At 40.7% G+C, this 22614-nt stretch overlaps 1 protein-coding gene across 4 annotated transcripts in view; it reads right to left on the bottom strand.

Moving 5' to 3' along the window:
• Positions 1-22614, bottom strand: part of DNMBP (dynamin binding protein) — a 163163-nt gene that overhangs the window by 18089 nt on the left and 122460 nt on the right. For all 4 annotated transcript variants that reach the window (XM_063434689.1, XM_063434690.1, XM_063434691.1 and 1 more), the window contains one exon: positions 990-1186. In XM_063434689.1, coding sequence (XP_063290759.1) covers positions 990-1186 — 197 coding nt within the window. The remainder of the gene's footprint in view (positions 1-989; positions 1187-22614) is intronic.

Raw genomic sequence — 22614 nt, 5'->3', positions numbered from 1 at the left:
ATGCAAATGTTCTCATAAAAAAAGCAATGTTTCCAGTGAATACAAGTTAGAATTTGTCTAGAAATAAATGAATGACATATTTTTTTAATTAAGTAACCCAGGAATTGGAAGAAACAGAGTGACCTCCCTTCCCACCCCACCCTACCTTTTTATATCTAAAATTATAGAAGCAACTCAAACTGAATTAGTTAGACACACCTTTGAAGGTTTGGAATATCTTGGCTAAAAAACAAGATTAAATCCAATAGCATGTTTGAAAGACCAACGCATCATGGTTTAGGAAGTTTAAGGGAGTGGTACAGAGTTGGTACAAGTACAAAATGTTTAATTTTTCCCATATATTGGTTCCTCTTCTTTCTCTCCCCCCCCCCCCCCCCCCCCCCCCCCCCCCCCCCCCCCCCCCCCCCCCACATACTTTGTTGTGGAATATAATATTGTTTTTCTGCAAATTATAAAGTGTTCAGGCTTAAAGGGTTACTCCAATACTATGACAATTGCAGTGATTTTAAGTAATCATGGTGCTCAGAGTCTGTATGTGCAGGAATTTTAAGTAGTCATGGTGCTCAGAGTCTGTATGTGCAGGAATTTTAAGTAGTCATGGTGCTCCGAGTCTGTATGTGCAGTGCTTTTAAGTAGTCATGGTGCTCCGAGTCTGTATGTGCAGTGATTTTAAGTAGTCATGGTGCTCAGAGTCTGTATGTGCAGTGATTTTAAGTAGTCATGGTGCTCAGAGTCTGTATGTGCGGGGTTTCAATGTGAAACACTGCACATACAGAGTTTAACCCTCATGCTAATGGAGGTGTAACTAGAGTTCTGATTTGGGTAATTACAATTCTGTGCAACTTTCACTGCATAGAATGTCAGCCATTGGCTGAGAGCGGTCAAATTACGCCATCAGCCAATGAAGTTCTTTGGGGATTGGAATCATCAAATCATTTTTTTGGTTTTGTGTTCTTTATAAAGTGTGATGGGATTAATCCTTATCTTACCTGTGTCGTGTGCAGTGGAACCATAATATACTCCACGCATGCTTCCAAGTCTCGAAGGTAATCTCTTTCAGTTTGTAGCAACTCCTCTAGCACCTTTGACCTCTTCTCCAGCATCCTCTGCTCTAAGTTTTCGGACACAGACGATGCAGGCATGTTCTCATCCAGTGCCTCTGGTTGTGAGGACAGCAGCGTCATATCTGAAATGATAGTCCAGACCATCAATCTGTGATATTGAGTGCAAATACCGTGCAAATCAGCAGACTGGAAGCAATGGCCCATTTGATGTCTAATCATCTAATCATACATATAATCCTTTAAACCTCTTGATTTTGCAGAATTAAATCTTGGGATCATCAAACTTAAAAATGAAATTAAACTTGCCCGCCCCTTCTTTGACCAATGTAGGACAATCCCAACTCCTTCACAATCAATAGCATAACCGCTTACGTAAGAAAAAAAAAAGTCTAGAATTTTATTTACTTAAGTTTAATTTCTTTTAAAAAAATACGCAAAGAAAACCAAATATAAAACTATGCATTAATTCAAATTCTACCAATGAATAGCAGAGGTTTTTTTTTTTACTTAATCTGTTAAGATGCCCAAGTGATTAATCACTTACAAGACCACCTGGCCTTCCTTAATGATCTATCTTTTACTTAATTTAGGACAAAGCAAGAATGACAGCATGGGGCAATCCAAACACTAATAGTGTTGTGTTATTATGAAACTTGCATTTAGCAGTTATGGGGCAATGTTCTGACGGTAACAATAACCAGGGATAAACCTACAATTTCCATAACTACCTTTACATATCACACATTATGTAAATCAATCTTACAATATGTGTTCAAAGCTTGCTAATCATTTTGAAGGCAAAATGTCTAACAGTGTATACATATTCTGTAACAATGTGATATCAGGTTGCCATTTGTATAAATAATAGAAAGCAGCTTAGCTCTGCTGTGTTAAGCACACGGTTCCTCAAGAAGAACATGCCAAAAGAACAATACTATGTACTTTAACAACTACAGTAGGCTTGATGAACCCCAGAATTCTGTGGCTTCCACAAATATTACTGCCTGGGCAGTTGTAGGGTTGGGAGCTGAATATGTACTCATAGGTCACAAAACATCTGAAGTCACAGAAAAATTACAACAATAATTTTCTCTTTTGTAATATCGGTGGTGGTGGTGGTGGTGGTGGAGTCTGGTCAGCAGATTAGAGTGTAAACACAGGCTTTTACGTTAGTTTGACAGATGGTGAGGAATCTTGCTTGGCTCTGTTATGGTTGAGTAATTGCCTATTGACTAGGCTGCCAATACTCTAATCAGAAGATTTATTTGCTGGAAGATCTGCTTCTCAGTGACCGCATGAGAAGGACTGGGAAGTACGGTTCTTCTAATATAGATAGAACTGCCACACTACAGATATGGTTCGCTTGTTTACAAGAGATTTATTCTTAACCCTCCTCTGGGCTTAAGTTGAGTTTACCAGAACCATGAAAAGATGATGGTTCCCTCTTGGGGGGAGAGGGAGCCCAAATATATCAAATAAATTAAACTCCACTGACAACCCTAGGGTAATTCATGTATTCAGAAACCCACCGAGCAGAACTAGCTGCAACCTATGGGAGAACCTGGAATGTCCATTTAATAATATAAACCCACCCAGTATAACCAACTGTAACCTTTCCAATAGAGCAGTGCTCCCCAACCTTTTTATCGCCGCGGACCGGTAAACGTTTGATAATTTTTCCGTGGCCCGCTTGTTTTGATTTAATAAGACAAAAAAAAAACCAAACAGTCACATATATTAAAAAAAACACGCAGACACATACATAGTCAGAAAATCACAAACACAGTCACATAAAGACATAGACTCAAAATTGTGTGTATGTGTGTGTGAGCGGTGCAGTGTGTATGTGAGGGTGGCAGTGTGTGTGAGAGTTGCAGTGTGTGTTTGTGGGGCAGTGTGTGTAGTGTGTGTATGGGGGAAATGTTTGTGGGGCAGTGTGTGCAGTGTGTGTATGGGGGCAATGTTTGTGGGGCAGTGTGTGTATGGGGGCAGTGTTTGTGGGGCAGTGTTTGTGGGGCAGTGTGTGTAGTGTGTGTATGGGGCAGTGTGTGTAGTGTGTGTATGGGGCAGTGTGTGTATGGGGCAGTGTGTGTATGGGGCAGTGTGTGTATGGGGCAATGTGTGTAGTGTGTTTATGGGGCAGTGTTTGTGGGGCAGTGTGTGCAGTCTGTGTATGGGGCAGTGTTTGTGGGGCAGTGTGTGCAGTCTGTGTATGGGGCAGTGTTTGTAGTGTGTGTATGGGGCAATGTGTGTAGTGTGTGTGTGGGGCAGTGTGTGTATGGGGACAGTGTTTGTGGGGCAGTGTGTGTAGTGTGTGTATGGGGCAGTGTTTGTGGGGCAGTGTGTGCATGGGGGCAGTGTTTGTGGGGCAGTGTGTGCATGGGGGCAGTGTTTGTGGGGCAATGTGTGTAGTGTGTATGGGGCAGTGTTTGTGGGGCAATGTGTGTAGTGTTTGTGGGGCAGTGTGTGTAGTGTGTGCATGGGGGCAGTGTTTGTGGGGCAGTGTGTGCATGGGGGCAGTGTTTGTGGGGCAATGTGTGGTGTGTTTATGGGGCAGTGTTTGTGGGGCAATGTGTGTAGTGTGTATGGGGCAGTGTTTGTGGGGCAGTGTGTGCATGGGGGCAGTGTTTGTGGGGCAATGTGTGTAGTGTGTGTATGGGGCAGTGTTTGTAGTGTGTATGGGGCAGTGTTTGTGGGGCAGTGTGTGTAGTGTGTTTATGGGGCAATGTGTGTAGTGTGTGTGTGGGGGCAGTGTGTGTAGTGTGTTTATGGGGCAGTGTGTGTATGGGGGGTAAGGAGGCTTTTTTAAAATTTATTTAATTAAAATTAAGATATTCATGTCCCCCCTCCCTTCTTACCTTTACTGGGAGGAGGGGGGACATTTCTTAGTCCCTGGTGGTCCGGTGGGGATTCCCTGGTGGTCCGGTGGTGGTGAGGTGAACTCTAGCCCAGTTACAGGGCTAGAGTTCACTCTCGCGAGATTTGGAGCGTTGCCGTGGTTACCGCGGCAACGCTCCAAATCTCGCGAGAGGAGGACCCGGAGGAGCTGCAGGTAAGAGCTTCCGGGTCCTCTCTCACTCCCCTGCCAGCTGTCAGCACAGTGCCTGCAGACTGGGGAGGGAGATCTCTGATCTCCCCTCCGGTCCGCAGGCACATTGCAGGGCTGGCACTTGGGCAATGCCAGCCCTGCATTAGCCGGCAGGCTCGCACACCCCACACCCCTGGGCGGCCCGGTACCGTTTGATCCACGGACCGGTACCGGTCCGCGGCCCGGGGGTTGGGGAACACTGCAATAGAGTGCACCTAACATGTATGAGAGCCGGCAGTGACACCAAGTTCTGAAGCGGATTCCTAATGAATTTTCTCAGGAAACACAGAAATGAATCCAGCAATCAACTCAAAATTATACACTTTGAAAAACTTTTTGAAATCGGACTTAAAAAAATGTTGACTAAAAATAGCCAGTGTGTGACTGAAATGTAGTTGGGGGATTTTTTTCCCCCCAGAATATTTTAGCCTCCCTTTTAAAATTCAGGCAACATTAACCCAGCATAATTCAGAGTTTATTGAATAACCAAGCTTTTTTTTTTGTTTTTTTTTAATGAAAAAGACCAAACAATTAGTTTCATTCCTATTTGGGTTGTTGCTTTAGAACAATCCAACAGTACTGGTTTTAACACGTGCTTTCGAAGGAGACATGAAATCGCCCCTCCTCCCTCCTTTAACTGCTCTAACAAGAGGATTTATATTGAGGATTGACAGTCAGTAATGGTTTCATGTAAGTAGTTAGAACACTGCATGCCAGTTTTTGCTAGAAAAGTAGATTGCATTGTTATAACATTTAATGCTGGGCCAAAAAAAAGTTTAAAAAAATTAATAAAAGAAAATGTTGCTGTCTAGAGCATGTTTGATAAAATATGAGGATTAAATAAATACCCCAAATAAAAAATAAAAACACAAATAGATCATTAATGTAGAGGTTGTTTTAATGTATGTGGCAATGGTCACCCTCTACGCAATCCACAATTAATTCACTTTTTATTTTTGTGGATATATGAGAAAAATTGATATATTTATTTAGGTCCATCTGGGAGAATCTGTGATTTTGTTAATATATCAGATCCCCAGTTAGCCCTATAATCAATATATTTCAGTTACAGATTACACAGAACCCAAACCTGGGAAATAGCAGGTCAGGCACTGACACATTGTACTTTATGCAAAAGCAGAAGCAACAAGTATGGACACAAATATGAAATAACAGACTGTGGGGCGCAGTGGTAACGGGGTCCTGGGTTCTAGAGGCTCTATGTATCTGGTAAATGTTGCAAAGCACCAGATCTGTTGTATTAATCCCAGACTAATTCTACCAGTTTCTGTGCTGCAAGTTTCATGGCTTTCTTTGGTACACCCTCTCATTACACGAGGGATTACACTCCGAGTGCACCAGTATACAGCATTCTCTTCCAGGGTTATTCACAAAGTGAGAACTGTGGGGAATTCAAAGTGAATTTTACATTTAAGACCAAAGCAGTCGAGCTGAAAGCAAAGGGGGCTCACAGAAGTTTTCCAGTTCAGCTATACTGACCTTACATTTTAAATTCACTTTGAATTCCCTGCAATTCTCACTTTAGTGAATAACCCAGATAATCTTCTCTGTTCGCATTATACCAATTCAACAGATCCAAGGCAAGATTGATAGATAAATATGGGACCTGACTGTGAGAACGGAGTATCCTTGTCTTTAAAAGACCAGTCCATACTCGGCAAGGAAGCTATATGCTGCTGTAGCAGTTACAGGTTCAGGGCTCCCCTGCTTTCCATGTGGCACCATGACAGGTTCACAGCTCCCCTGCTTCCCATGTGGCACCCTTGCAGCTTTAGGGCTCCACTACTTTCCTTGTGGAACCCTGCGTCACAGGACGCTCATAAATAACTCGTAAATAAAGCCCTAAGGGACAGAATATTAGATTTCCCCAGTGTTGGACTGAATTAAAAAAAGAATAATCTAGACTTCAAGAAAGACACATACTAGTAAAACAGGAATCACAACATTGTTTATTTAGTAAACATGTTTTCCTACTTCCTCCAAATGCGGGTGAACAAGTTTAGCCCTTTACCACCGATTAGTGACACTGCTACATTCCTAGCAACAAAAACATGTTCGAAACCTCAGTGTTCTAGACTTCCTTTCTGCTCAAAGAATCTCTCTGGTTAAAGCATTATGTATATAGATCCACATTTATTCATTTAGAAAGCTGTCACTCTTCATCAGAAAACACAAATGGTGTCAAATGGCGATATCTGGACTTGTTAAGCATGGAGGCAAGCAGGCTCACATTCTGTCAGTCGTGGCCACAGCTAAACCAATTTTTCAAGATAAGACTTCGCACATTGCATAGTGACCAGGCTCAAGGTGGATTATGGCCATCACAGACTAGATATCATTTAAACACAAACAGCAAATCTGATTCTTGGAAAACACCGCAGGTTTCTTTACATGTGCAGACATGAAGTCATCCCTATAGATCAAACATCTGTTTCAGATCAGGATTTTCGGAATTTTTTTCTGTGAAAAACCGATGTGTGAAATGTTGAACTTGAGGTACTAAAAGGGTCCGTTTTAAGGACCATAACTACTACAGTATGTTGTAGTGGCTATGGTGCCAGGAGTCCCCCTGCATCATCCCCGTTGTAAAAAATAAACAGTTTTTCAACTGATTTGTCATTTACCTGGGAAGCCTGTGTGCGTAAGTTCCTGTCCCCCTAATATTGCTAAAACATTAAGGATGTCAGGGTGTCAGCTAAATTAAATAATTAGTTGTGAATATTATACAGACATAATAAAATAATTAAAGTAAATATTAAACCGTTGACTGTTTAGGGTCAACTCCCCAGTGGTTTTTACATCCTTAACGGATGATTAATACCTAAACACAGCAGTCCTAGGTTTACAGGAAGGAATTAACTCATTTGTGTTATGCCAAGATCATCAGGACACCGGGGGGCGGAGCTTGCCAACCGTCATGAGCAGACGCAATCTCTGCTAGCTCTCCTGCAGTTTGCACAATCCAGCCAGATATCCCCTCAACCAACGCCCATCCGACTCACCCTTCATCCTGAGGGCGCACAAAACCAATTGATGCCTTTCTTTCAGGCCCTGAAGCAGCCCAGACAGAGGCGCAAGTCTGTGGCCTACCGCATGTCACCCCTACTAGGCCTCAAGGCCCTGCTCAGCGGTCCGAGTGAGTTGCACGTAGCCACAGGACACCACATACCTAGCACTCCCTCAGTCACACTGAACATGAGCCGCCACATGTCAAAAGTGGCTACAACAACACCCAAAATAGGCGACATGCTTAAAAGGTCGCCACAAGCAGAGCCCGCACGAGCAGCTGATGTCACCAGAATTAAAGGGGACATACAAGTGACAGATGGATTCAAATACGCAGAAGAAAACATAACGGATGTCCAAACTAATATAACCACCCTCCAGGACTCAGTAATGCACCTCCAAGCAGAACAACATGTGCTAGCCGCCCAATTGATGTCCCTAGAGGATCGACAGCGCAGAACACACATTAAAATATGGGGAGTCCCCAACACAGTCTCAACTGAAGAGCTGCAACACTATATGAGGCGCTTGCTATCCACAATGTTGCCAAACGCCATAGCCAAGAAAATTGTCTTGGACAGGATCTACAGAGATACCAGCACAGCATGCACTCAAACCACAGCGACACAAGACGTCATACTGCGCTGTGTGACCGCGCATGATAAGATACAAATCATGATGGCCCTAAAGGGCAAAACACCGCTGGCATTTGAGAACTCCCAGCTATCGTTCTTCCAGGACCTTACTAGAGCCACCTTGATTCGACGCAAGACCTTCAAACCGGTGACAACCGCCCTGAGACAAGTAGGAATACCCTACAGATGGGGACACACGGGATCTCTCCTGGTGCACTGTGAGGGGACTGTCCATTCTCTCACAGCCATGTCAGGGGCAACTGCCTTCCTAGAGACACTGGGACTGCCTGCACCACAACCACCACCTGCAGCAGTTGTTCCGATGGACCATCGCTTGGCTAGCCCAGTTACCTGAATCAGCTTGGGGAGAGCAAGGCTCACAGATGGCCGATCACAAAGGCCTACAGGCTCAAATGCTCTAATGTATTTTAGGTTTGTGGTTTTTGCTCCTGTTGACAATTTAACCAAGATGTATTGCCTCCCTTTAGTTCCCACGTAGAGAGAAGACCGTAGACATTACAACACGCTGGAAAATTGCGGCACTATGCCGCTAAGTGCCAAACTGACAGAGCGACACCCCTCATGCTATCCTAAGCATGACGGCGACTGCATAGCTATTCCCATCCCTCCCCCCCCGCTGCCCCCAAGGTTAGGGGAGACAAACACGGCCAAAAATCCTCTCTCCCCTCCCCCCGTAGAGGGGCTTAACCTCTCATACATGCCAACACTTCAAGCACGACTGCCACCCTAGTCAGACCACACTACAATTACTGGCATCCCAACCACCCACACGTTCCAGCTAACCTTACAACTAGCCAAACTGTATACCTTACTCCCACCTTGCGGGAACAACCAGCCTAGCATGACACATCCTAGCATGGAGTATCCAGAGAAATTAATGAACAGGGTTGATACCCTCTCACATAGCTCATCCATAGACCACATCGGGTTTGTACCCACACTTGCATCCTATACAAGGGAAATGTGCTTTAACTTTTCACCCGAAACTCATTTGGGTATACCATACTGTTGTTTCCTATGCCTGAACTAAACTAATGAGATTTATTACCAAGTTTATGTTATGCCTGACACTATTTCAAATCAAGCACGAAAAATATATTTTTTTTAAAAATCATCAGGATACCAAAAAAATCATAATTGCGTAACCTCATGTTATAAAATGGACTAAAATGTGAATCACTGGTAAAGCCCTACATGTGCAGATATGTGGGTTCAGTGAATGAATCCGATTAGTCAGTAAGGGTTGAATAATGCACTGTGTACATCCAAACTACACATCAATGTGCTACTAATGCATTTCCATGGCAGCACGGTTCAACAAAGAACACAGGCAGCACAAATCCAGCCTAACAGCGATTTAGTTACAGACATCAGGAGAGGGGGCTGAGCCTTTGTCTACAGAGTGCATTTACAAAGAAAAGTCCACAACGTGTAAACAGAACTACAATTCCTATGATGCTATACCCCTCTTAAAGAGAAACTATGGGGTAAAACTGATCTTAAAGATTTTTAATGCATTATAGGAATAGTATATAAATTAATATTATTATTATTTTATTATTTATACAGCGTCAGAAAATTCCGTAGCGCTGTACAATGAGTGAACTAACAGACAGGTAATTGTAACCAGACAAATGAACGCACAGGAACAGAGGGGTTGAGGGCCCTGCTCAATAAGCTTACAGGCTAGAGGGAGTGGGGTATAGTGACACAAAGGGTTGAGTAAGGGTAATGAAATAGGTTGCTATAAACTTATTATTTTTGACAATTGCAGGAGAGGAGCCATGGGTGGGGGAATAAAAACCCTCTAACAGTTTAAATGATATGCTTTCCTGAGAAAGTGTGTTTTCAAAGATTTTTTGAAGGAGTGGAGACTGGGTGAAGGAGAAGGGAAGGGAGTTCCACAGAAAAGGCAACCCTGGAGAAGTCTTGGAGGCGAGCATCAAATGTGGGAGTATGGACAGAGGATAGACGTAGGTCTTCGGCAGAGCGCAGGAGCCTTGACGGGACATACATGTGTATTAGGGAGGATAGGTAGGTTGGAGCAGCATTATGTAGAGACTTGTAAGCAAGCACCAGAATCTTAAATTGAGCCCTATATCTAACTGGAAGCCAATGAAGGGACTGACAGAGGGGGGGAGGCGTGGGAGGTGCGGGCTGACAGAAAAATGAGCCTTGCCACCGCACTCATTATAGATTGCAGCGGTGCAATCTGGGAACACATAAAACCACTGAGAAGGGGATTGCAGTAGTCAAGTCGAGAAAGAACGGCATGGACCATGGAAAGAAGAAAGAACAACGGCATGGAATATGGAAAGAAGAACAAAACAAAAATAAATATGTTGCCTTCAAAATTCCAGGAAAATCTGACTGGAGCTGGAAGCAAGCACTTCACACACTGGTTAGAGATAATTCAATCTTATATATGGAGTCTAAATCTATCCCATAAACCAAAGTTGCCAAACTCTAGCTTCACAGATGTTGTTGGACAATTATTCCCATAATTATCACCCCATCAACTGCATTCAAACCAATTTGGGAAGCTGTATATATATCATCAGCTGTGGGTTGCTGTGGGCACTGCTCCTCCCCCAGTGGAGATAATAATTCTTGATGATCTCAGCCAATCCAATGCTTCCCCATAGAGAAGCACATGGGGTGTATCAAACATGTGCGGCAATCAAAGCTCTGCACCAATCAGCATCTCTTCACAGAGATACATTGACTCAATGCATCTCTATGGGGAATGTTTGGAGTCTTCATGCAGAGTGTGAAGATGCTGAACATTGGTTCTGCAAAGATTGCAGGACTGCTCAAGGAACCCCTCTAGTGGTTGTCCTAGTGACAACCACTAGAAGTGGTATTAGGCACTAGTGTAAACACTGCCATTTCTCAGTTGAGAACACACGGGTGAGTTTGCATGGACAGGCTGTTTACACCAAAACCACTACATTAAAAGAAAACTAGTCACCCAGATCACTTCAGCTCATTGAAGTAGTCTGGGTGCAATGTCCCAGTCCCTCTTAGTCCCACAATGTAAATCATTGCAGTTTTTCCAGTGGTTGTCAATCAGGCAGCCAGTAGAGGCACTTCCTGGTGGTTAAGCGACTTTTGGTCGACTGATGCTGGGCGTGCTCACACTCTGCATAGGGACATGCGTTTACCGCACTTGCGCATTAGCCCCTCCCCCCACCCCCTGTCTGAAGAGGTGGTGCTGAGGGAGATCAGCGCTGGAACCGGTATAGTACAGGAGGAATTTTAACCATTTGCATGATGTGGGGAGGGGGCCACAAGGGGAACTATAGTGTAAGGAATACAGATTTGTATTCTTTACACTACAGAATATCTTTAAGCTGTACTGGTTCTGGTGCTTGGAGATTCCCTTTAAGGTTGAAAGTCCTCATAAAATGTAATTATACAGTGCCAGTGTATTCTGCAGTACTGTATAAAAACCTAGCCATTAAAGGAACACTATAAGGTCAGGAACACAAACATATATTCCTGACCCTACAGTGTAAAAAAATCCTCTAGCCTCCCTGATCCCCTTGCCCCTCTAAATATAGTAAAATCTAACCATTATTGCAGTCTGCTGCTGCTGGCTCTGCCCCTGATCTGTCTGCTTGGCTGACATCATCAGAGTGTTGAAAGCCAGCACAAGTCAAACACAGCCCTGGCCAATCAGCATCTCCTTATACACATGAATTGAATCAATGCATATTTATGAGGAAAGTTCAGTGCCTCCATGCAGAGGGTGGAGACACTGAATGGCAGTGCTGCACACTGTGCAGCACTGCCCCAGGAAGCACCTCTAGCAGCCATCTGAGGAGTGGTCAGTGGAGTTATCCCTAGGCTGTAATGTAAACACTGCATTTTCCCTGAAAAGACAGCATTTACTGCAAAAAGCCTTAAGGGAATGATTATACTTTTTAACTTTAGTTGTTCTGGTGACTCTAGTGTCCCTTGAAATAACAATTCAAAGTCATTAGAAACAATATAAAACTAACTCCAGAGGAAAAAAAAATAAAATAATAATGTATATATATTTATTTATTTATTTATACCTTTTGATTGAATGAACAATGGCCACTACAATACTATACTCTCTGGGATAAAAAAAAAATATAAAGGTAAAGGAAAGACAGTACACTAACCATAATATACGTAAGGGTAATCTATTTTTTTTTAGAATTCCTCCCCAAATTAGAGTTTCTGAGGACAGATATGTGATGAGTGCTTAGATATGCTAACATTCAGGGTATCTTTTGGATAAATGTAAGTTTGTATCACAATAAGAGGGGATCAAACCAAAACCGTTATATCCTCCAGGTCTGGGAACATTACCCAGTTTGAGTCTCATTGAAAGTGCAGCCCAATCATCCCTCCCCCATCATTTCCCTAAACCCAGAGCAACCTGCAGCTATCCTATGTAACAACACCGCTTCTGCGCTCCCAACCCCCACACAGAAAGCCAAGTGTGTGCTTGTTCTTAATAACCTAAATGAAGGCGTTATTAGCATGTGCTACCTTCTTAGCAGGGTTAATGTTCAACGCACTCTAGAAAACTACACTCCCTTTGCCAATTGCAAACCAATTTTGTATATAAGCCTACTGTGCATATAAACGAATATAAATGTATTTACATAGACACCAAACTCAAATTCCTTAGTATTACCTTTTTGTAGTCAGTCACTTTCACCAACCATGGCCATTGCAGAGTGCCCTCTAACCAGACCTGGCTGACATCAACAAGTTTCAAGTTGCTGTGTACTAAGAGTCTTCCCTTCAGACTAAGGACAGCAGAGTATTCCTCACACTCCACATTAACATGTCAATAGCTGGGTACTGCACTGGCCTCAACAATGGACGTAGGGGCAAGGCCTGGACACACAGCAGCTGTCAGCTTTGTAGGAGGGACATCAGTTAACGTCTTGCACACAAATCATCTAGCTGCACCTCGAAAGTACTTGTCATTAGGGGTCATTTCTTGTCCAAGCAGAAATATATTTGCTGGTAAAAAGCTGAATGAGAGATTGATATATCACAGAATTCCCACCTTTCTTGCATAACGCTTAAGATCACTAAATATATCGAAAGCGCCAGTAGGTATCATTCTATAAGCATATAAAAAAAAAAATCCATCCCATAGCTTATGAACTATGACGTGATCAAACTCAAATATTCGTCTAGAAAAAAAAAAAAAAAAGACATATCTGCAGATGCAGGTATATATACATGATGCATAAAGTATCCTTAATTATTATTATTTATAAAGCGCCAACAAATTCCATAGCGCTGTATGAAATAGTATCTTTATTGAAACTAAATTCAAATGCAGCTAATAAAAAGGTATTCAACTCACAGCCCTTTAAAGGCCTTTGGCTGTGCTGCAGTTTCTGCTTTCCAGTGTAAAACCACATCAGAGAATCTCCGAGAGCTGAGGGAAGTTCTGCTTATGTAATACAGCCTGGGAAAGGTATTCTTTCAGTGTGCCTTGAGTTATGCTTACTCAACTCTTCTGGGAAAAAAACAAAAAACCTCAGATTAAATCAGAGGTATGTGGGTATTACACTTGCCCTTCAGTGTGTAGAATTCATGAGCATCAGTAGTGAAATCAGTTACCTCTTTCCTGATCAATCAATTCCCCTCCAGCAGAATATAATTTCTATATACTATATGGCAGCACTTTACGTGTACTGCCCATCACTACGAAGAGACGCTTTGCATCAGAAAACACCATATTCCTCCTGCCCCAACTAACTGAACTAATGAATTGAATACAAACCTGTCCTATCTAAAGGGTTTTGTCTAAGCTTGAGTTCAACCTAATGTGAGTCATGGAAGTCTGTGAATCCTTCCCTAGTGTAAGAGTGTCTACCTGCAGAAAAACCTTAGATGACTTCAACTGACCTACAACTTGCATGATTCTATGCCAGGCTAAAGCTGCAAGAGAATAATGGGAATTGTTGTCCAGCAACTTGGTGGCATAGTTTGTCACTTAAACAATCCTAATGTTATTGCAATAAAAACAGCAGCAGCATTTGAAAAGTGGGCATATCTGTTAAAAAAGATGCGTTTGCATTGAAATTAGTCATTCGAACATATTTTTTAGAAAGGTCTTGGCCTGTATCATTACATAGAGCACCATTTCAATTTGAGGACCATTCAGTCCATCCACCCTTAGATATTAAATGGGTTATGGATGGAATTGATTGTGAATTTGCCAAAAGGAAAACCAATCAATCAACATTTAGTATTAGCTTTGAAATGTCTGCTTATATTTCCCGTCCATTTGTCAGTGTGTCCTGAACAGCTAGAAAGTACTCTAGTGACAATGCAAAGCAACCGATTTGTAACATAATCTTACAGCCACCAGACTAAAAATGCAAAGTGAGAGCTTAGAACAAACCACCTGTTTTGGATACACGCGGGCAGCTGCGAGGACAACTCGAAATAGCACAAAATACACAATGCGGGGTTAAAGCTGTAGCACATATCTATATTGCTGAAAGCATGGAGAATTGAGGACTACCAGACTGTCACTTAGCGGTGTATCCTCTAAGGAGTTAACTAGTGAATTTTATAACCAACTTGCAAAATTTAGGTTGAAAGTTGCAATAACAATGTAACAATCACAATGTACAAGATTGTTTTATTACTCTGGAATTTTCCCACAGCCATTCAGGAGCAATAAGGTTGCAACATTTTCTTACTGCTACATAAACAAAACACACTCACTTTTCTTTCCAACCCCCAGTTAGCACATATACTAGTAAAGTGAGCTTTTCAGACCGACCATATTTTCCTAGACACATATCTTCTACATGGTGATGGGCAGCACATGAAAAATGTTCCCTGCAGAATGTAAATTGACATGCTGTAGCTCCAGAGAATCAAATAATCATATAAGAGAGAATTCCAAAGGATTGAATCCAGATTTATGAAGGGTACATACATGGCAGCACTTTTACATAAAAAAAAAAAGAAAAAAACCATTATGTGTAATCACAGGAGACCATAACATTGTGCCATGTTCTAAGCATCTAAATAATATATGAGCATATAAGAAATACACATGTATATTTTATGGTAACATTTGTTGCTCAATGTGTTTGTCATGGGAATTCAAATACATCCAGGACAGTTTCCTGTGACAAACATACACAAAAACAAACACACACACCAAAAAAATCTGCCCAACAATGTAATCAGCTGCCAGTATTCTCTTTGTCAGAAAGAAAAGATCAGTTTCAAACAAAATGACTGAAACTTCTAGAATTTGAGAAATCACACCACAAGTCAGAACAATGTTTGCAGAGTTCAATGTACTATTAACATACAATGTGAGCCTTACAGGTCTGTATGTGAAAACAATTCAATGGTATTTAAAGATGGCTGCCATGTTTACTTAGAGGATTTACACATTCATTAGGCTGTGAAAAGCAGACAGCAGAAAACTCACATTTCCCAGGATAAACACAGACTATCTACCATTTAAGATTTATAGTAGAGTGTGTTTGTTGAAATACTAACTGTATACATTAGGGTTTATTCACTACAAAAAATTGTTTTGAATTTTTTTTTTTTTTTCGACAAAGCATCTAGTTAAGCCTACAAATCTGTTTAGTGAGAACAGGCACAGAGGTTTATCCACTAATGTGGGAAGTTAGTGTTTTTTTTTTTTTTTTTTAAATAAATAATGCTAAATCATATACATGGTTTATTGATTTTTGCCACAGCACCACTCACCTGCCTTGCCCCCAAACAACATTATATTTATATCCATCTATACATTGTTCTACCAGTTTTGCTAGCAAATGTATAGATTAGCAGAAAATACCTCCCAGAGCAGGTCCCCCCCTGCTCTCCACCCATAGCAACCACAGCGCATGCACTGTGGTTGCTATGGAAACTTCCTATCCGGGGCTTATAGCACTGGCTAGGTAGTATAGAAATTTGAGTGGCATGACATCACTCCGTTCCGAAGCCAACATGACGTCATCACTGTGGAGATGTCGCTATGTCGAGACCACGCAGAGATGGGTGTTACAACAAGAGCAACACCCACAAAAAAGCAGGATTATTCAGTAAAATCTGAATTGCTGCAGATTAAAATCTGGTCTAAAAGTCTAAAAGAGACAATTTGGAAAAATTCTTCAAATGTATTATAATCACAGCTTGACCTGAACTTAAAATTATATTATTAAACTGAATTATGGAGTATAGTGAATCAATATATAACTAAAGGGGAGTTGGAGTATTTTCTGGCTAAACATTGCCATTGTGATTTTAATTGTTCTTGAACTAGAATACCTTTTGTATTAGGGGTATCGTTTCATATAAGTGGCAGTCTGTACGCAAAAAAAGATACAACTGCAAAAGATTAGGGTGTGTCAAGTCAAACCAGTGCAGTGGGTGCTAAAACAGCTTGTTTCTTGTGGGCTATATTTCACGAGTCTAAACTAGCCATTTGATTCTTCATACCAGGGACTTTATTCAAATCAGTAACTTTCATTGTTTTTACATAAAAGGTGATAAATATGTTTAAGAGAAAAGGCAGGATATTTTTTGGTCACTTATGTATTTCAAAAGACCAGATAATGAGAGAATGGGGAGTGTAATGCAAATGTCGGTCAGGTTTCGCAGAACACTAAAACTGTGGTGAATTGCAAATGAAATCACAATCACAATTTGTAAAGGAACACTCCAGGTATTCATCTAATTGCAGTGGTTATGGTGGCTGAAGTTCCCTGATGTTTTCCTTCCTTTCAGTGTCAAATCGTTTTCTGAACAGTTAGATGTGCTTTCTTTCCCCTGGAAGCATTAGCGGAGCAGCAAAGGGGAGGGAGGGGGCAGGGATAGGCTGAGACTATCAGGAGACGTTTTCAGCCTGTTACTTGCTGCCTATCACAACTAAACGTATGCAAATTTTTTACCTTTACAATAACCACTTCATCTTCACTTGCGAATTATTGGTTAAGGTGCCTGGTGTGTTCCTTTAAGTAAAAAGAGTTACATAGCTGAACAGAGACATGCATCCATCAAGTTCAGCATTTCTCACATCTGTTTTTGAGGTTGATTCAAAAGAAGGCAAAAAAAATCCAGTTTGAAGTACTTGAGGGAAGTAATTTAACCATGAATTTATGATTTCTATTTTACCCACAAAATAGCCATCCTATACTGTTTGCCAACGATAAGTACATTCTTAGAAACCACAGTCTGGCCCATGATTACGTTATTTGCACAGCCTTGTTCTATAAACAAGTCATTATAAAATAAAATAAAAAACTCAGAGAGAAACCTATGTACAGGTTTAATTAGATTTTATCCAAAGGAAAGAATGACATAAAATAGTCTGATGATATGCATAATTTGAAATGTAAGGGCTCAAGGAAAACTACCTTTAAATATTGTACTGCCCCCCCAGTTTGAAGGTATAAAATCAAATTCAGAAAAGAAAGATTCTAACTTTTATTAACTTTCAGCAAGGGACATTCAAATGGTTATCTGAGAACTCGGAGCTGCCTTTGTTGTATGGAAAGGAGATCAGTGTCTTGCTACAGAAGGCCCAGTGTTACCATAGTTTTTTGGTTTTTATTGGGGGTGGGGTGGGGGGGGAGATGAGGAATGGGGGGAGGAGGAGAGATGAGGAATGAGGGGGGGGGGCCATGGCTTATAAAAGTTTAGGTTCCTGGTAGGCACCATCTTTTTCCTTTTGATGTTGGTCTCTAGTGCTTAGAGAGAGAAAGCCTTGTGTGCGGCCTCTTTGACCAAGCATTCGTGTGTGCAGAACATGCTAATATGTTCCGTGTGTAAAAAGAATAAATTAGTCAGGAAGCACAGGTTTACAGTAGGTCAACCAAAAAAGTAAGTAGATATCTTGTGTGTACGCATTAAATCCACCACAATCTGTGCAGTCTAGAGTTGCCCTAACAATCCCAATTACCATGGTACATCACTTTTTAATATAGATGGGCAGCACATGAAAATGGATGCCCCGTAGTATGTAGAATTCACATGCTCTAGGGTCTCTCATGGTTTAATGTTCGTTTGCTACCTGGAACATTCAATTTCTATAAATCACGTGGTGGCACTTTTCATGGGTTCTGGGTGTTTCTTCTAAAATAATAGATCTGTAAGACTCACAAGGTTGGATCTTTACAGTTAAAATGTGTCTAAAGTGGATCTTGAAAATTTTAAATCCATCCTTCCAGAGCATCATAGATCAATGTTGATACATTCTAAATAACAGTAGAATGGGAATGATAAACATTGTCTGTATCTCAGAGAAGGAAATGCAAAGCGCCAAGTGACACATTTCATGACGTAACTGCAGCACAATCCATGTCTTATAGATAAAGTATTAGTCACGGGTTTCATACAATTCCATTCAGTGACTAATAATCAAATATTTACAAGCTACCTGCTCGTTAAGGGCGAGGAGAAACCTGTCTGTGAAGATATTTAGCAATTGTGCTTCTTAGATAATAAGATTGCAGACAGATCTCAAAACCTACTGAAACACCTGGGTTCGGTCTATCACACAGACATTTGACAAGTCCATTAACAGAGATATATGAAAAGGTCACATTTTATCCTTGAGGGAACTCCTCAAACAAAGAATCCATGTTTCTCATAAATTCCTGATATCTGTGTAATGCTGGTTTGAAGGGACAATAAGCACTATCACCACTAAAGCAAACTGTGGTGGTTATGGTGCGTGCACAATGTTTGCTGGTTTTCTGATTTTACTTCCTCCTTTGCCCATACTTGTGCATATAGAATGCTCATACAGAGCTCATGTCCCTACCTACCCCCAGAGTTGTAGCTTTACGCACGCACATTCTATGTCTTAAGAAACACACGGTCCCATTGGCAAAGCTGAAAGAGGCTGTGTATTGCTGTGAATAGGCTGATATCAGCTTACTGAACAGTTCCACGGGTCCACTCATGCAGAATGAGAGTCTCTTAAATGATGGAACCTATTCTTGGTAGGGGAGGGGTCTGCCTGCAGCTTCTGCTAGCAGTGCATTTGCAGAAGCAGTTGAAACTTTGAAGAGATCTTTATTTCCTTTGTGTATTTGTTTTGTATGTTTTAAGGATCAGGAGGGGGGAAAGGCAATGCATTAATCTTATGGCATAACTTAATGGTCATTGAAGAGCACAACAGGATAGAAATATCATCATAAATCCTAGCTGTCCTAATTGGAATAGTCCTTTATCTTATCTAAGCGAATTTGTTCTGGTGTATTGTCAGAGTATCATATATTGGCCTAAATTAAACTTGACCAAAATCAAAACACTCTCTCTCTTCAACTCACACTCGCTCTCTCTCAGAACTATTCACAGAGAGTACTGTAATCTAATTTGTTTAGTTAACATGTTTTATGTAGACCCATTATCCAGGGGACTTTACAGAGATTAGTAGTTATTCATGGTTAAGGAGGTTACAGACCATAAAATATACAGTAAGACGTGAAAGATAACAAAAGGAACAGAGAACCCCACCCAATGCCACATAATCTAGCGTTTTTAGAACATTCACACAAGGTGCTAATAAGAACCATAAAGAAGATAATGACAAAAGTGGTTTTTGCAGAATTATTTATGACAGTCCAAGAATAAATCTCTAAAATAAATCCCTTCTGTAATGTAAACAAGTTTTTTTTTAATCTCTCTACTATATGTGGGAAAGTACGGAAAATTATTCTACATTGAAAGAGAGGTTAAAAGCAAACTGAAAAATAGGGACGTCAAAACAATATGGGATAAAGGGTTTTATTTCAAAGATATTTATGGTCAGCCATGTTATAAAAATACAAAAGAAACACAAGGACACTCATGCATCAGCATTCCGCTTATTAAGCTGAATTAAATATTGAATGAAATGACCATTGGCTACAAGAGCACTTTGTGCCTATGGCAGTTTGCAATGGGTGTTACCTATGTTATTAATGTAATGGGTCTATGATTAAGGCAGTCTAGCTGATAAGAACTATATCCTTTACTGTTCACAGACTCTTATCTGCTCTGCATTTCAGTATACGATTTCTTTATTAAACAAGCTGCAATTTTAAATTCATGCTAAGTTCTAGACATGCAAGGGCAAGACTATTGCTAACTACCTTGTTTATAATGATATTTTTTATCTTTTCACATTTAAATAGTTCTCAGGTTTCACAAACTAAAACTGAATAGAAAATGAAAGGCAAAAATATCTGATCTAAGATCTAAAAAAAAAAAAAGAAGATTCTCCAACTCACGTCTGGACTGTTTTATCTCAATCTCTAGAATATTAGCTTGTGTGAGCAGGGCCCTCTACACGCACTGTTCCTATACGTCCAACTCATCTTGTTGCAAAAACTTGTCTGTTAGTCCACCTATTGTACAGTGCTGCGGACTTTGTTAGTAAGATTATATAGATTATATATATATATATATAGTGTTCAAGTAGAGATTGTAGCCTTATTAGTGCAGTGATGTAGATGCAAAAACCAGATACAATTCGTATCTTGTAATACCTTTTTTTTTTTTTACTAACAGAATTTCTAATGACAAGCTTTCGGGAGAACCTCCAAAAAGCTTGTCATTAAAAACATTCTGTTAGTCCAATAAAAAAAAAAAAAAAGGTATTACAAGATACAAATTTTATCTGACACTCTGACTGACACAGACACACACACACACACAGAGAGAGACACACACACACACACACACACACAAAAGAATCCTGCTAATGTTGTCATGGTGATAGTCAGCACATGAAAGGAGCTGCCCTGTAGAATGTAATTTTGCATATTCTAAACAGAGAAAATACATTAATCAATGTCTTCCAGACATGTGCAAATTATTCGTATATTATTTTGTCAGTATTTTCAGACTTTTTCGCATTCTTTACTATAACATAAATGAAAGTCCTACATACAAATCTCATACGAAACGAAAGGACAAATGCCGAATGCATTACCTTTTCGTTTTAGTTCTTTCATTTAATAAACTCTGTGCTACAGGAGTATTAACCCTCACAGCACTGAGGAGAAACAAAAATACCTGATCTCCCTGCATCAGGAGACTTTAAAAAAAACAAAAAAAAAAAACTGACGTGACCCACGGGTAGGGCTCATAATTAATTAAAGGCGGGGGGACTAATGTCCCCCCCAGGTCACCACCCATGAGCAGCTGGCGGGGACACTAATTAAATAAAGATGGGACCAAATTAAATAAATGCCCATGATCGGCGGAAGGGGACCTTAATTAAATAAATAATGGGGGGACCTAATGTCCCCCCCCCCAGGTCCCCACCTATGACCGGTGGGTAGGGACCTTAAATAATTAAATAAACCCACAAACTGTGTACCACCCACATGCTTGTTAACCTCCTTGGCACCTTAATAATCGATTAACCCCTCAGGATTCTAAGTGTTCGGCTGCGTTCGCACGAACGCAGGCAGCGGTGTTTGGTCGTCGAGTTCATGGAACTCAAATTGGACACTTGAACTCGCGAACACCGCTGAACTTCCATCATCGCCTGCGTTCATTCTCCTACATCTTAGAAGCGCCCTGTTAGGTGAAATCGTTTGCATGAATTAGGTGAACAATCTCCACATTACAACTATGGACTATGCTTGGTGGTTTGTTCGTTTTTACACTCCCGAAATTGACTGACCACTACCACTTTTCTTATGGAACTATTTTGGGTTTGTTTTAATAGGGTTGCCTATTAAAACCCATTAATAGACAACCCTTTTAATATGTAATCCACTAAAACCCATGGGTTAGCCGAAAGTTCCCTAATGGACGAAAACAAAAGGTTTTTCTTTTACCGAATTTCACAGAAAATTTCACTGGTGCACATGTCTAAGGTCTTCCTTTGAGATCACTCCTTGGATGACAAATGATCGATTTCCATCATGTAGCATAAGAATTCTACATACTGCATGGTAACCAAAATATAATGGGTGTATGTGTATATACTACACAAGACTAACTATGATGCATACAATGAGTGTCTAGTGAATCAATACCACATCTTAATTGTGTGCCTACACTCTGACCCTTATTGGGTTTCAATGTAAAAAGCCGCCCTTCCAGAGAAACAGCAAAACGAATGCTTCATAGAGAAGCACCCAATTGGCTTCGAAATTCCTTAATGCTGCCCTATGAGAAGATTGAATTGGTCCAGAAATCATTCAGATGGATGATCTGCTGTGGCCCAAGGGAGACAGTCTGCCTCTGAATTTTTTTTTTTACTGAAAATTTTAATATATTTATATTCATTATTAAAGTGTTCTATTAAGCAGTGGTAGATACATCACAGTAAAAGACTAGGGGATTATCCAATGTTTAAAAGATCAGTTTGTACAGCTACCAGTTTATGGGATGTTTTAATATACACTTACGTCTACCATCAGTACGAAGACTCGTTTAAGAATGGAATTCTGCCGGGAGTTACTATGTTTATTGATTAATCCCCTGCTTAATATGAATTTTTAAACACTGCAGAGCCACAGTTTCTAAAAAATCACCTAAAAAATTTGCCTAACTGAAATGTATAAAAGAAAACATGCTGGAACTAGTAAACTTGCTTACAGAACCGAGATTTAAAAACTCTAAATAGGGAACAGATCCAAAACAAATGGATATCTATGACATAACACATTAGATCTCCAGAATCGGAAGGTGGAGATTTCAGGCTTGGGCTACTGTAGATATACGATTAATTTAGAGTAACATAGTACCCATGATTTTGCTGAATCTGCCTCCAACACAGTGACCGTTAGCC

The sequence above is a fragment of the Pelobates fuscus genome, chromosome 10, assembly GCF_036172605.1.
Source record: "Pelobates fuscus isolate aPelFus1 chromosome 10, aPelFus1.pri, whole genome shotgun sequence".
Taxonomy (NCBI): domain Eukaryota; kingdom Metazoa; phylum Chordata; class Amphibia; order Anura; family Pelobatidae; genus Pelobates; species Pelobates fuscus.
Note: the sequence above shows the minus strand (reverse complement) of the source record. Positions and strands in the feature narration are given on the sequence as shown.